Source organism: Aegilops tauschii, chromosome 3, assembly GCF_002575655.3.
Source record: "Aegilops tauschii subsp. strangulata cultivar AL8/78 chromosome 3, Aet v6.0, whole genome shotgun sequence".
Lineage (NCBI taxonomy): Eukaryota > Viridiplantae > Streptophyta > Magnoliopsida > Poales > Poaceae > Aegilops > Aegilops tauschii.
Window position 1 is genome coordinate 388,010,957 of NC_053037.3, and position 16,616 is coordinate 388,027,572.

Genomic DNA, 16,616 nt, shown 5'->3' on the forward strand with positions numbered 1-16,616 from the left:
GTGCTGAACGCGGAGGTGCCGTACGTTCGGTACTTGATCGGGACGGATCATGAAGGTGTACGACTACATCAACCGCGTTGATAAACGCTTCCGCTTAGCGATCTATAAGGGTATGTAGATGCTCCCCCCCCCCTCTTTGTAGCTATGCATTTCCATGGATAGATCTTGCGTGTGCGTAGAATTTTTTTTTGTTTTCCATGTAACGTTCCCCAATAAGAGCTCAAATTACTGCCACTTGTCGATCAGCTTACCGTGACCTCCTCTTTGTAATTGTGTCTACATAAGAAAAGTTAAGATAATCAAGGTTTGCTCGTTGCAGGAACACAATGAACCAATGACAAGTCAAGCGTATGTGTAAAATCCATGGGATGTCAACCTATTTAACAACATTGAGCTGGACAAGGTATATACAAAAAGTGTAGCTAAAACAATAGATACATGCCCAGCCACTGAAAAAACTTCAAAGGCTTACAAGTTATAATGTTTTGTAGGTAAATGAAGAGCAAGACTGCCAAAAACCAAGTACATCGCACACATCAGACAATATACAAAAACAACAAGAATCAGAAGGCAATTCAAATGTTATGCGAGACAAGCAAAAAAAATCCAAATGGAAAAAAAGATAGCAGAAGCTACCCGACCTAGATCAAACTCAGAATGACAAAGAAATCATTAATGAAGAGGACACTAAACTGTCTTCTATCGAGTCTCGGCACTCTAGTTATAAACTTAAAATCCAGAGATCACCATAGAAAACCAATAAGAACTAGCATTCACTAGTTCACTGAATGTTACAACATATAGAGATGAGTAGGTCCTACACAAAGCAAAATCAAACAAGTGTTTTTACATTGTAGTTACAGAGGAACGGAAAAACAACCTGTCAAATTAAATTACACTGGCGGACAAGGAATTTACGGTGGCAGGCAAACTGTAATTACAATACTAGACCACTAAATTTTCAGTGGTAAGCAGTAGAATTTACAATAGTGAACCAGGGTAAAAAATGCTTTCTAATTACAATTTGAATTACATCGCTAGACCACTGGAATTACAGCATAAGCAAACTGTAATTACAGTGCTAGACCACTGGAACTACAGTGTAAATACAATGTATTTTATGGTAGAACTTATATTGTAAAATACAGTAGTATTATAGAGCAAATGACAGTGAGTTTCACAGTAATTGCAGTAGATACAGTTTAATTTACACTATAAATACAATATAATTACAGCTGAATCCTAGTGACATTTTACAGTAGATTTAGAGTGTAAATACAGTAGTACTGTAAGTGAATTAGAATGTAATTTACAAATAGATTTACAGTGTAATTTACAAGTAATTCTACAGTAAATGTCCCTAAGATTTCAACTGACATGGAACTCCCTCTTCCTAACAACATAAACACCCACAAACTGAAGGACATATCACTGTAATACACCAGACACCCACACACCAGAAAAATATAGAATATAAAGGGATAGTTTGTTACCCAACATAGATAACATGTAGCCTAACAAAAGAAATTACACATAAACCGGAAAAATAGAACTAACAAAAATTATCAGGCAACTTTCGACACGCCCTGCAAAATACCAAAAACTCAGATTAGCACAAAAAGCATGACAACAACAGAATACCGATAAGCAAAACAAAATTAACAAAAATGACTAGCAGTTGCAACCCAAGACAAAGCATAGCTCTAGCATAAAAGCAGAAGACCAAAACACACACTATAATTACAGTGAACATCGCACTAAAATTACACTATGATTTACAATGTACAATTACTGATAAGATAGGTAATTACAGTACAAGTCCACTAAAGATTTACAGTGTAAAATCACTGATAAGATAGTAAAGTGCACTAAAATATCCCCTATGAATTACAATATAAATTCAAAGACATGATAAAGGAATTACACTAAAAAAATGACAGTGATACCACACTAAAATTCCCCTATGATTTACAGTGTAAATCAAAATCACAAAGATAGAGTAAAAAAATACACTATAGTGTAATTACACTAAAAAGATATATTAATTAGACTAAGAAATCCTCTACAAATTACAGAGTAAATTCAATGATAAGATGGAGTAATTACACTAAAAGAATCCGCTATGAATTAAAGTGTAAAATTCACAAACAAGATAGAGTAATTAACCTAAAACTCCACTCAGATTTGCACTGTAATTTCACTTTGAAGATAGTAAACAACACTAAAATTACACTATGATTTGCACTGTAATTTCACTGGAAAAATATAGTAAATAACACTAAATTCCACTGTCGTTTTACATTGTAATTCCACTATTGATAATACAAAAATTACACTAAGATTTACGCTGCGAATTCACTAACAAGTTACAGTAAATAAACACTAAAATTATATTGCGATACAAAGAGTAATTTCAATGATAGGAAAAAATACACTCTGGAGTACTGTAACATTGACACAAGATCATGCTGGAAATACAAGAAGAAGAAAAACACTGATAGTACACTAAAAACACACATAAATACAACTTACCAACAGTGTAAAAACATTGTAAGTAATGACTACAGTGAGGTTTACACTGAAAATATACACTGCAAATAACCCAACTCATACACTGAAACAACATAGCAAATTTAACTAAATAATACTACTAAAAATATACAAAAATAACAGGAATACACCGAATTGGGACTGTAATAACAATGTCTGAAAATAGGACTATAACTCCAAGCTATGTTTGTTTACTGAATATTCAGACACAGCACGGACACTACCTGCAACTCTATACAACAACAACAACAAAGCCTTTAGTCCCAAACAAGTTGGGGTGGGCTAGAGGTGAAACCCATAAGATCTCGCAACCAACTCATGGCTCTGGCACATGGATAGCAAGCTTCCACGCACCCCTGTCCGTAGCTAGCTCTTTGGTGATACTCCAATCCTTCAGGTCTCTCTTAACGGACTCCTCCCATGTTAAATTCGGTCTACCCCGCCCTCTCTTGACATTCTCCGCACGCTTTAGCCGTCCGCTATGCACTGGAGCTTCTGGAGGCCTGCGTTGAATATGCCCAAACCATCTCAGACGATGTTGGACAAGCTTCTCTTCAATTGGTGCTACCCCAACTCTATCTCGTATATCATCGTTCCGGACTCGATCCTTCCTCGTGTGGCCACACATCCATCTCAACATACGCATCTCCGCCACACCTAACTGTTGAACATGTCGCCTTTTAGTCGGCCAACACTCAGCGCCATACAACATTGCGGGTCAACTTACCTTTTAGCTTTTGTGGCACTCTCTTGTCACAAAGAATGTCAGAAGCTTGGCGCCACTACCTGCAACTCTATACTAACATGAATTCAGAGCAATGACAGAAAAGTAAAACAGCCCGGGGGATAGAATCTACATCCACCCAAAAAAAATGAGAATCCAAAAGACCAGGGGACTGAACATGATCCAGCATCTTCGATTGTGCATTTACACAAAGTACTACAACTAAACGAGACAGCCCAATCAAACAACTCCCACCAACTAACCCAAATAACAGATCAAATCACTCCTGCAGGGGAACCGACACAGATAGCAGACGAATTTCAATCCCACAAACAACACAACCGAATACATCCACACGAATAGCTGTGAGGGGATCAACACACGAAGCTAACAATGGGGCATAAAGAAGAGATAGGAGAAAGGAAAAAAAGAAACTGCCAACAGGGCCAAGAGCGAGGGAAAACATAACGGGTCTCCTGAAAGTTAGCGGGCCCGATAAGAAAACTCGCCAATTCTGCATTAATCTCGGCACAGAGATCGCACGGCTCACAAAACGGATGAAAGCCAATTGTTTTCATCCGGCTGAAAAATAGCAATTCCGTTCTTTTAAAATTGCTTGGCATGTACGAAGTAGTAATAGCTACTGAACTTGATGGTTTAATTTTAATGAAACCAGGAGGGCTTTGCCCTCTCCTGATAATCTAAAATAGCACTGTGTAATAAGACCTTGTGAAGGATCTTTATTGCAGAATGGAACAAAAACCTCAAATGGTTACAGTGATCTCCATTAACAACGGGTGCTATGCATCAGCAGTGCACCCAGTGCAAATACAACCGGATACAGAAAAATGACATCTCCTCTCCTTCATCTCCTCTGGAAGTTGAACCTCATAATGGCAAAACTGAACATGAAAGCGAAAGCCACGGTGAAAGCAACATGAACTACTGCAACAACCCACAACAAGTCACGGTCGAACCCATAGAACTCTGCGATGAACTGGGACACAGTTTGATCTTTCGTGACGAGTTTCGTTTGAATATCACCAAACTGCGAAGCAACCAATCCATATAGTGTCCATGCAACTGGGCAAATCCAACTATACCATCTCCACCAAACAGGAATTTTCTGAAGAAAAAGGTAAATATGTGACCCATATATTTCAGAATAATATGATGATCATTCTAAAACAAGTAATCACACACAAAAGCAAGTAATATGCAATGACATAATACTTACAGGTCGAGGAATAAGATATCCTGAGAAGAGGTTCCACGCATTGTAGACCGCTCCTGAGATGATTGCTGCTACGCTCTCGTTTGGTGTCAGTCCTACCGCCATCATCCCGTAGAAGGTGAAATATAGAAGCGTGAAGTACATGAAGAACAAGTACCAAAAAAACTTGGCAACACTCCACTCAAATCCAATCATCGAATAGACTAGTACACCATATATCACGGTCTGCACGAGGATGTATGGAAATTCAATCGCAACCTGCAGAAGGATAAACCAGTATCATTAGATCTTGAGCCCGAACAGACAAAATAGTGTTGTGGTGTTATGGATAATTGTACTCAAATGACGCAGATTCGAAAGAAGATTCCTTTAATTACGGTCGTATATACAACATGCAAGTAGATCTGGAGTATTTGACAAAATACCTGTCCAAATGCATATGGGAAAGCTGAATACATGCCGGCTGCTCTTTCTCTATAAAAAACTGTGCGCTCCACTGCCACCACCGGTTGAACGGTACCAGAGTTTTGGATTCCGAGGTAAAGAACTGCGGCATACATCGATCCCACTGCATTGAACAGATCTTGTTCTCTTTTACTGTACCAAGATAAGAATATAAATTTTAGATAAGTATCCGATGTTTGTTAATTAGATAGAAGTTAGGTTATAAATGTTAGAAGATGTACGTTTTTTGTCCCAGGCCCCAAAACATTGTCCCAAACAGTAGTGCAATGATGATAGTGAAGAGAAATCTCATTGCTGTATAAGATGGGTTCCTCCAATATGATAACTTCTGCTTCCATAGGCAAGCTAGGCATTGTGTGAAGAATGATCTAGAGTACAGCGAAGGGAAGTCGAGATCACTGGAATCAGGATGTGGTGTGCTTAGCTCTTCTATAAGTTCCTTGTTCCTTCTGACATTCAAGGAAAAAAATTAAACATATTAAATTGGAACTAAAATAGACATCATCAATTGAACTTCATAGCAAGATAGCTTACTGGTAGAGTTCTGATCGCCTGTAGATTTCGCAGAAGTCAACACTAAGCATCTCCTCTTGGACAATAGATGTCACTTCCAGCATCCATGTTGCTGGGTTATATCCATCTTTTATCTTACTGACGCCTTCAATTCCCTGTACGAGTCAAAAAAAAAAGGATTTTTCTTTTGCTATTATTTAGCTGGTAATAATTGTAAATTTCTCAGTAATAACAGTTCACTTTACTTCTCTTTTTACCTCGAAGTACTCAATCAATTTTGAGGAATTATGGCCTAGTGGGCCGACATATATCTCTTCTCCTCCTCTCTTCATTAGGAAAAGCTGTAATCATACATTCAGACAGCATAGTAAATGCATGAACTCTGCTTAATAATTTAAGAAAGAATCCAAAATAGGGATCAAGAAATATCAACCTCATCAAATGCTTCAAATATGTCAATACTTGGCTGGTGAATAGTGCAGACAACTGTCCTACCAGTATTTACAGTATTCCTTACCGCCCTCATGACAATTGCGGCTGCCCGAGCATCAAGACCAGATGTTGGTTCATCCATAAAAATAATTGAAGGGTTAGCAACAAGCTCCACAGCAATAGTTAGTCTCTTGCGTTGCTCAGTTGATAGGCCATTAACTCCTGGAAGACCAACAAGTGCACCCCACAATGAGGTGAGCTCTACAAGCTCCATGACCTCCTCGATAAACATCTGTTGTCAGAGTTCAGTTCATAAGTTCTCAACTAATTTAAAGTAAAACAACAAGACTAGATATTGCTTCAATCTAGATAGCTAACCTTTCTTGTGACTAAATCAACTTCCGATGGAAGCCGCAGCCATGCGGAAAACGCGAGTGACTCATAAACAGTTACGTGCGGAGAATGAATATCATTTTGCTCACAGTATCCTGATATACGTGCAAAAGTCTCTTGCTTCTTTGGATAGCCTGAGATGGTGATATCCCCCTCTATGTAACCTCCAGTTTTTCTTCCCGCTAATACATCCATAAGAGTAGTCTTTCCGGCACCACTCACACCCATCAACGCGGTAAGTACTCCTGGCCTGAAAGAACCACTAACTCCCTTTAGAAGCACCAAGTGGTCATCTGTCACTCCTTGTGCCGACATTGCCTGCCAGTGTCATACAATACAAATTTTTATGAAGATATATTTGTAATCCGTACATTAATTATTTAATGAAGAAATATACCTGTGGCATGTCCACTGAGTATTTTACAGCGTTAAAGCTTAGTGACAGTTGCGCAAATGGGAGCACCATGCCCTTCCTTCTTGAACTAGAACCCACGTTGCTGGTCGCACAGTTTTGGTTGGCGCCGCCAGACAATTCTAGCTTTCTACATTTCTTTTTCTCGGGATCTTCCAAATTTTCTCCAGTTACGTTGGCGTGCTTTTCCTTTATTGCATTTTCAGGCATTGTTGGGTGAGTGTCACCTAGTGCTGTCAAAATAAAGCGGATTAACCTTTTTAGGTCACCTATATTTATTATCAAATTGTGGTTTTAAGATATAAAAGCAGTCTACTAAAAAATACTTACGATTCAAAACTGAAAGAGCTAGGGTGTATAGCAGGTTGAAGAGGAGTGTGTATCCAATCATTGCACCAAATCCAATCCAATACCACTTGGCCTCAGTAAAAATTCCACGAGATTTCAGGACCATAATTCCCATTGTATCATTTTGTCCAGGAAGAATCTATAACATTTGGGCACCATGTCAAACTTGCTATTTCCTAGTGGCTAATTTTATTGCTGGTTAGTTGGGATCTTACCTTGTTCCAACTATGGCCCAGAAATTCATTTGTTGAAATAGCATTCTGTGCATACGACAATGGAGATACCCAGTAACCCCAAATCCACCATTTCTTCACATCAGCTAGAGCATATGAAGAAATATTTGGATGAAAATATGTTAAAACAGTTACCACCTAACATCATCTATGCAAGTAGTGATAGCAACATATTTTAAGTGACCAGAACACCCAATTTATTAACTCACGTCTTGCAAGAATAAAGCCACCCAATATTGTAAAAGACGCCAATGCTAAGGGCCCAAAGGTGCTAGACACAACCATGTCTCTTCCAAGTCCAGCAATGAAGCGGAACAGTGAGGATGACATCTGATTGAGTGCAAGGAGCAGCATATACTGCTTAAATAATCTGAGAACAACATATATAATATTAGTGAAACAATCAATTCAATTACATCCACGCAAATCAAATTTCTGTCTAGAGTTTATATTTTGAATGATTGTCTCTCTTCTAGGTTACCCTGAAATGAAGGCATGTGTTCCGGTGCACCTTACCTGCTTATGCTGGGATCAAATCCAATGACATAGTATGTTGTGAAAACATAAACTCCGACCTCAAAAAAAGTTATAGGAATCTGGAGAATCCACGCTGGTATGGTGTAGGCCCATGCAGGAAAAAAAAGAAGATCCCTCTGCTTGAAGAAAACAGGAAGTTTCGTGGCAGTCATGCCAAGCTCTGAGAAACCATTAAACATGATTGCGTCAATGGCGAAGTATAGTGCCCCCATATATATTGTTCCGTAAGTGGGGTCACGGTGCATGTTGGTACGGAAAAATGTACTCATCGCAAGGAATGCCATAAGACATAGCTGTAATGATGAAAACGTGCAGAATGATGTTAGCCAATCTTCACCATAATTCCTAGCAATGTAAAAATAACTAGAAAATACAAACTTACTTGAGCAGCTTTACAAATAAAATAAAATGAGTTCCTCTTCATAAGTAGAAACTCTCTATCCATGGTTGCCTTGAGAAGCTCTATCCTACTGACACCAAACTTTGAGGTAGCAAGAGCAGCAGGGTGGCTCTTGGTCCTGTCAAATGGCTCTAAAAGCTCATTATGAACAAATTGTCCCATGTGGAAGGAATGGAATGAATCAGCAAATTGCTTCACGGGCACGAAATGATATGGCATGTCACTCCTATACCAATATTGCTCTTGATCTTTCCTTGATGTCACCTTTTGAATGCATCCATATGAAGATATATATTAGTACCTTTCATCTTTAAAAATTAGAACGATCAAACGCCATAGCAATTTATAGATGATGCACATACTTCCTGCAAGAAGTCCGCAACACCCTTTCTCTGCGGGCATCTGAAGCCCATTGACTCAAAGAACTCGAGAACGTGTTCACGGGCTCCTTGGTACACAACATACCCATCAGAGAGGAGTATAATATCGTCAAATAAGTCGTATGTTTCTGGTGCCGGCTGGAGCAAGGAGATGACAGCAGTCCCACCAAGGACGTGGATAGTCTGCCTAATGGAGTTCACAATCTGGTATGTGGTTGAACTGTCCAGCCCAGTAGATATCTCATCCATGAACAGAGCTCTTGCTGGACCAACAAGCATTTCACCTAGCAATTGGAGATTTATAAGAAGCTTAATTCTTGAAGAAGATGATACATATGATTTAAAGCCGTTTTATAATGTCACTAAAAATCTCAAAGTTTTGTGTATATCAACAACACAAAAATCTTATTATATAAAATTCCATTCTACCATTAAGCATACCTGTTGTCACACGCTTCCTTTGTCCACCGGATATACCCCTTAACATGTCATTTCCTACCACTGTGTCAGCACAGATATCCAATCCTAGCACCTGCGGGTTTGTAACAGAGTAGCAGACAGTGAGCCGATTAAGAAGAAAATATCCCAATAAAAACGATCCTTCTATTTCTAGCATTAAATCTACAACTGGCGTGTTGTACCTTCAGTATATACTCTGTAACAACGTTGTATTCTTGTCCTCCCATTGCTGAGGCCTACATAAGTAGATTAAATACTTAAGTTTGTAGTTACCCCGCTAATAAAAAACACAATACATATGAGTAATCATCTCCAAATGTTCGTTGTCAGAGCTCTTATGTGAAAACAACCTCACCTTCATATAAACATCGATATCATTATCTGGCTTGATGTTCTCTGTATTTTCCCTTCTTGCCAACTCAGTCAACATTTCTAGAAGAAGCAGAACAACAAAATTCAACAACCAATTACTTGGTCTCAGTTATACTATTATTCATTCAAGTTCATACCATATCGAGAGCCAACACCTTGGCAGCGTGCTGAAAAGGCCAAGGTCTCCCTTACAGTCATCTCCCCAGTGTGGAGATCATGCTGGCTAATGTACGCAGCTGTTCTTTCAGGGACAAATTCATTCATCTCATAGCCGTTGTAGGAAACCTTACCTGAAACCTGTCCGATAGCGAAAAACACCCAAAATGGATTTATCCATGTTAACTCTACTAGAGTATCCATCTATAGCTCAAGAAATAAACATAACATGCGGTTTGCAAACCTTGAGCTCCTTGTCAAGCTTCCCGGCCAATGCCAAGAGCAACGTGGTCTTGCCAGACCCAGGAGGTCCTAATAGCAAAGTCATCCTACAGAAAAAAAAAACCATGGATTGTTAGCGCAGAACCGAGACGGGCAGTTTGGCATTATTCAAAACATAGTGTTAATTGTTTCACCTCCGTGGCTTGATGATCCCACTAACATCATGGAGTATGGTCATCGAATGCTTCCTTCGGGGAAAGATGTGGAGAGCATGCCCGATAGCCTAGAGAAAATCACCACCAAGAGAATACCTTAGCACATGCGAAGGTATAAATCTTTGCATATCATGCAATCACATAGGCAAACGAAGAACATTATACATGAAGTTGGCCATGTCCAACATATGCTCTATTAAATACCATAGAGCCTCGCGGTGGCTATGTGATGACTGTTGCCAGGAATGGTGATTTCAATGATGTCATGATGCCATAGAGGGCACAGTGGCAGTTGCTGGTCGTTACAGCGAGAGTTATTTACCCAAAACCACCACACTTGGGGCTAGGGTAACAACTTATTAGTACCATATTTAAGGTAGGGCACAAGGAACCACCAACTTCGTGCCTAACGACTAACGCAGAGCGCTGATTGTCCGATATGCTCGAGAAAACAGCGAAACTGACAAGTTGGGCCCACCTGTCAGGCTGACGTGGCGTGCTTGCGTGGACAATCTGCTGAGTTGGACGAGGGTCCCACCTGTCAATGACTCAAGGGTTTTTTCTTTTGCATTTTTCTTTTTTTACTTCTTCCTCCTTTTTCTCTGGGCATTTCAACAAACAGGTTATGGGCGTCGCCTGCTCGCCGCCAGGGTGTCGTGCTCTCGGGGTAGACCGGGCTTGGTGCTGGCCTTCGACCGCAGCCACGACCAGGCGAGCCCGTGTCGTCCGCACAGGCGAGGCCGCGCCGGCGGCGCGCCATGGAGCCGGCAGATGCAGCCGCGGCAGGGAGTAGCTCGGGCGGCGCCCATGGTGTTCTTCTGGGGTTGTGGAGGCGACGGTGGTCTCGGGCTGCTCGTGCTCAGCAGGGGCCGCCCTTGTCGAGCGTCGCCGTTGCTAGCGCGCCCGTGGCCAACGGTCCGACGCACGGCGGAGCAACGGCGAGTTGAGGGGCGGTTCGTGCGGCGGCTAGCGGAGCAGCTCGGCGCGACGCCGCTGCCGCCCGCCGCAGACAGCGCAGGGCATCCATGGGAACGCATGCGTCTTCGTCCCTGTGTGCGCAGGGTAGCTTGGTGGACGGCGTCCAGCTCAGCGCAGTGCGTGCTGGGCGGGGACGAACCAGCGCCCATGGTCGACTGGGATTCAAGGCTCGCTGCCGTGAAGCTCAAGTCATCATCGCCACTGGCCCACTGCTGCTCCCAGATTGTAGCTGGCCCAACCACATGCGGCGAGGTCAGGCTGCTCTCCTTCCACGGCAATACATCGAACAGGTAATGGGCAAGAAGTTAAAGATGGGAAGAACATGATCATGTAGTCAATGACAGGTGGGGTCCACATCTCACACACCTTCAATAAAAGCGTGTGCCATATCGAAATATCACACACATTTTAGAAAAAGTGATGTGTGATGTAGCCAACATCGCACACGGTTATAATAATATAACCGTGTGCGATGCCTTGCACACAATTTTTATGAAAATAATAATAATGTGTGCAAGGTAGCCTATCATTTCACATGGTTTTAAAAACACACTCATGTGTGATGCCTTGCACATGGTTTTGTAAAGAAACATGTGTGATGTAGCCAGCATCACATATGGTTATAAAAAACACAACCGTGTGTGATATCTTACACACGGTTTTTGCAGCAAAAATATATGAGATGTAGCCCACCATTGCACACGGTAAAAACGCAACCACATGTGATATCTTATACATGCTTTTTACAAGAAAGGCATGTGTAGATGTAGCCTACTATCGTGCTCAGTTAGAAAAAACGCACCTGTGTATAATGCCGAACATATTTTTTCAAGCAATGTACAACCCCATTTTTTTGAGTTTTAAGGCGAATTGACATTTGCTTCATTGTATGACTTTGATACCTTTCTATGCTCAACATGCACTATGACATCCTCCATACTGAAATTTGTTATTTTTCAGGTCCATTTGTTATTTAAGTCATTAAGTTGATTTCTAGGCATTTAATAGATATAATTTAAATATGAACTACAAGTACATGAATAGTGCACAAAAATTATTTGAAAAACTTAATTAGGATCTTGTATATTTTTATACCTTATAAAGAAATTTAAAAAATCAAACATCTATGTGGCAAGAGTCAACCACAAACATTGAGTTTATCGAGGAACGGGATCTTAATTCTAGAAACTGTAAATGAAGCATGAAAACTATGAAACTTTAAATGGTGGCATGCTATGACCTCAATAGGTTGTGGTAGACATTGAGAAAGTTGTCACAAAATTTTGCATGTAGACAACTTAGAAATCAAACCATTTGCGAGGAAGAATCATGGCTTCAAGAGAAATATTGTTTAGGTTTGTAGGCAAATTGACATTTGCTTCGTTTTATCTTGCTTTTTTTCTATACTCAACATACATCATAGCAGCACTCATGTGAAAATTTAGCATTTTGCAAGATTCATTTGCTATATTTAACTCATTAGGTTGATTTCTAGGCATTTAATGGATATAATTCAAATTTGAACCACAAGTACATGCAACAATGGACAGAAATGGTTTGGAAAATCATATTAGGGTATTTAGTATACTTGTATGCCATAAGAAATGGAAGGAAAGTTTAAACATCTTCGTGGCAAGAGTCAACCATAAACATTTAGTTTTATTGGTTTTTTAATTCTAAAAAATTCAAATGAAGTCTAGAAACATGAAACTTGGAATGGTGTCCTAATATAACCTCAATAGGTCATGGGAAAAATGGAGAAGGTTTAACGAAAGTTGTGATGTACACTTCTTAGAAGTCAAACCATATAAGAGGAAGAATTGTGGTTTCGGGAGGAAATGTGTCGGCTTTGAAGGCCAATTGACATGTGCTTTAGTTTTTTACCTTGAAACTTTGTCTACACTCAACATACACCATAGCATCCTCCATGTTAAAATTTGGTATTTTTCAGGGTTTATTTATTTTATTTAAGTCATCAAGTTGATTTCTAGGTATTCAATGGATAAAATTCAAATCTCAACTATGAGTACATGCAATAGTGCATAAATTAGTTTGAAAAATAATATTTAAGGTATTTATTATACTTGTGTATGCCATATAAAATAAATGAAAAGAAACTTCAAACGTCTTTGTGTCAAGAGTCAACCAGAAACATCGAGCTTATTGTTTTTTTAATTCTAAAACATGTAAATGAAGTCCGAAAAACATGAAAGTTGGCAAGGAGTCGCGATATGACCTCAATAGGATGTGGTAAAAAATGGAGAAGATTTCACAAAAGTTGGTGTGTACATTGCTTAGAAACCGAACAATTTGGGAGGAAGAATCGCGGTTCCGATAGCAAATGCATCAGGTTTGAAGGTGAATTTACATGTGCTTCGTTGACTGACCTTGACACTTTTCATACACTCAACATACACCATATCATTGTCCATGTTAAAAGTCGACATTTTTCAGGCTTCATTTGCTATATTTTAGTCATTAAGTCGATTTCTAGGCTTTTAATGGATATAATTCAAATTTTAACTATGAGTACATGCAATTGCACAAAAATGGTTTTAAAATCATATTTAGGGTATTGATTATAATTGTATTCAATATATAAGAAATGAAAAGAAATTCCAAACTACTATGTGCGAAGAGTTGACCACAAACACTGAGTTTATTGGTTTTTTTAGTTCTAAATAATGCAAATAAAGTATAAATAACATGAAACTTGGCATGGTGTGATGATACGACCTCAATAGGCTGTGGTAAAAAGTTGAGATAATTTCACATAAGTTGGTGTGTATACTACTTAGAAACCGAACCATCTTCCCAGAAGAATCGTGGGTTATAGAGGAAATGCGTTTGGTTTGAAGGTGAATTGACATTTGTTTTATCATTTGACCTGGAAACTTTTTCTACACTGGACATACATCCTAACATACTCCACGCTAAAATTTATCATTTTTAGGGTTCATTTGCTATATTTAAGTCATTAATTTGATTTGTAGGCAATTGGATATTTGTTTTACCATTCAGTTTGTAATATCATGTGCGATGGGCTCTTTTTAACGCGTGCGTCTGCACTAGTGCTCACAACACATGTGGAATACATCCACCATGAAACTTTACACACATGTTGAATACATCCATATGCATGTGTGACTCTTTTACAACTTTGTAAAACTTTTAAATATGATTTTTTTTCATAGAAAGAGCTTCATGGAGCTCGAGCTCTAAAACGTTTTACTCCCAGCATTGTGACCTTTTTCAGTTGGACTATCGCTTTTTCAGTTGGACTATCGCGAAAATTCTATATAACTAGTAAGTCATCCCTTTTTTCAACAAATGCAAGACTGGTACACAATCATCTTCATCAATTATATTTTTTAACTTTTTAATCAACAAAACATTCCAGCAAATCCAAATGGTCACAAGGCACTATAATGTGCAACCACCTTCCATTTACTGGTAGGCAGTACACACAAGATTGCCACATCATCGTCACAATTTCTATTTTTAATGATTTTAGCAACATGTCACCCACTAAAGCAAGAAGGTCACAATAACTATAACTTGCAGCTGCTCTACATTTACTGTTACATCTTCATATACGGCGGGGATGTGGATGATTTACTATTCTCATATATTATTATTTTGTTATCAGTAAATGGATTGCTATAAATTCTTGCAACAGGAACTTTATTCGATCCACGACTCAAGAAACAAAATACAGAATATCCTGCCATTTATTGTACCATAATCTAAGTTAACCGATCACAATTCAAATTCAGTACCCCTCCGATCCATGTTAATTGTCGCAGCTCTAATACAACTTGTACTAAAGTTGCACCAAGGCCACGACAATTAATATGAATCAAGAAACAAAATAGAGGATATCCTGCCATTTGTTGTACCATAATCCAATGTTGACTGACCACGATTTAAATTCAGTACTTTTCTTTTGCTTTTGAACTTATGCCTCTTTTTAGCTATATATAAGTATTGAGTTTGGACTTGCGATGTTGAATGTGTGTAACACGTACCAATATGGTCAATTTCTTTTCAAAATTTGTCATGACTTTTCTAGTGAAACGCTGACGATGCATGGAAAGAAGTACAGTATATATGGAACCCACCATATAAGTTGTTGGACGTTTACCTCCAGCGTGTTCCTGACGGAGTTGACGAGCGTGGGCAGGGCCCGGTTGCCGACGAGCACCTCCGCCTCCACCTCCAGCTTCTCGAACCGCACCTCGATGGTCGGGTAATCTATCCCTACCCTGCACACACAGACACGCACTACTACGTAAGCAGGTATCGGTATAGGTAGTGTGCGTGACACAATGCCCGCGCGCGTGAGCTCGTGACATGGTAACACTAGCTTAGCGTAACGATCGAACCTGTCCATGCGGTCCTTGAGCTTGAGCAGGAAGCGCTCGTGATCGTCGTCGGCGGCGCGGACGAGGCGGTCGATGAGCGCGCGGCTCTCGCGAGCGCCGAGCCTGCCGACGTCCACGTCGATCTTCTCGCCTGTCTCCGCCAGCAGGATGCCACGCCGCACGCGGTCGTACGTCGGCAGCCGCTCCAGCGCCGCCCACCGCAGAGCCTCCTCGTCGTCCTCCTCGTCCTGGAAGCGCGACGACGACCGCGAGAACACGTCATCGCTGCTTCGCCAACTGTCCCGGCGCAGGCTCGCGATCTTATGGATCTCCCTGGACATACCGATTATCTTGTTCTTGCTTTTCTACTAACTGCACACTCTGCTCCTGTTTCTGTCTGAGCTAGCTCTCTGGAGATATATATATCTGCCGCTGCATTTGTTAAATCTTGCACCGGGTTTAGAAGCTGCTATATAAACACGCAGACGCAGGCGACGGAAGATATGTTCTCCGCATGCGTTCAATTTTGACATGGACGCGTGCGCAAGAGGAAGGTTCCGTGCGCATACGCCATAAGAACGTATGGGGACGGGCGTCCGTCGTCTAACCTCTAATGCATGCATCCATGTCTGGCTGCTAGTTGATGCGCACTTGGCCGCTGACTCCGTCTGCTCTGTTTTCTCGAGGATCATTTTCCTTCCATTTTACCGAGTCCGAAGCCACAACAGCGCGCGCAAGGGCACCAGAGTGAGAACCATTTACCATCTTCCTGCTGACCGCCCGACCGCCGTAAAATCGACGCTGTGTGAATCTTCCAAAACAGAATTATATATGGACGACCATGCATGACGTCGCTCGCAGGGAGTTGATATTTGGCTTCCACGAGTTCCACTAGTAGAAAAATAGGCTTCCATACGCCCCCATTAGTCCTCAAAACAATCGAACCGCGACAAAAGGGGTCTTTAGTCGCGGTTCGGAAGGAGACCCGCGACCAACTATCTGGGCCCAGCGCGCTCGGTCGACAGCTGGCGGACGGGAGGGGCTTTAGTCCCGGTTGGCCAACCGGGACTAAAGGTCCCCGAAGGCCCAACCGTGATTAAAGGCCCATCCAGCTGGCGGACGGGAGGGGCTTTAGTCCCGGTTGGCCTGGCCAACCGGGACTAAAGGTCCCCGAAGGCCTTTAGTCGCGATTGGCCAGGCCAACCGGGACTAAAGGCTCATCCCTATAT

General features: G+C 40.8%; 1 protein-coding gene across 3 annotated transcripts; it reads right to left on the reverse strand.

Moving 5' to 3' along the window:
* Positions 1–3,991: 3,991 nt before the first annotated feature.
* On the reverse strand, positions 3,992–15,909 carry LOC109757037 (ABC transporter G family member 32). 3 transcript variants are annotated; one of them, XM_045234897.2, is made up of 23 exons: positions 15,409–15,909; positions 15,168–15,288; positions 10,025–10,113; positions 9,853–9,937; positions 9,590–9,749; positions 9,436–9,512; positions 9,263–9,316; positions 9,063–9,153; positions 8,604–8,905; positions 8,224–8,505; positions 7,821–8,134; positions 7,514–7,674; positions 7,287–7,390; positions 7,054–7,210; positions 6,709–6,956; positions 6,297–6,629; positions 5,920–6,210; positions 5,744–5,827; positions 5,508–5,641; positions 5,195–5,419; positions 4,934–5,105; positions 4,512–4,766; positions 3,992–4,400 (listed from the first exon to the last, which is right to left on the reverse strand). In XM_045234897.2, exons 1-23 carry the CDS (start codon positions 15,726–15,728, stop codon positions 4,140–4,142), a joined length of 4,320 nt encoding a protein of 1,439 aa, XP_045090832.1. In that variant the 5' UTR covers positions 15,729–15,909; the 3' UTR covers positions 3,992–4,139. The 3 variants fall into 3 exon arrangements, with proteins under 3 accessions (XP_045090832.1, XP_020171444.1, XP_040260102.1); XM_020315855.4 differs by having other exon boundaries at positions 5,195–5,422; XM_040404168.3 differs by lacking the exons at positions 15,168–15,288; positions 15,409–15,909 and adding an exon at positions 10,524–11,330 and having other exon boundaries at positions 5,195–5,422.
* Between the last annotated feature and the right edge of the window lie 707 nt (positions 15,910–16,616).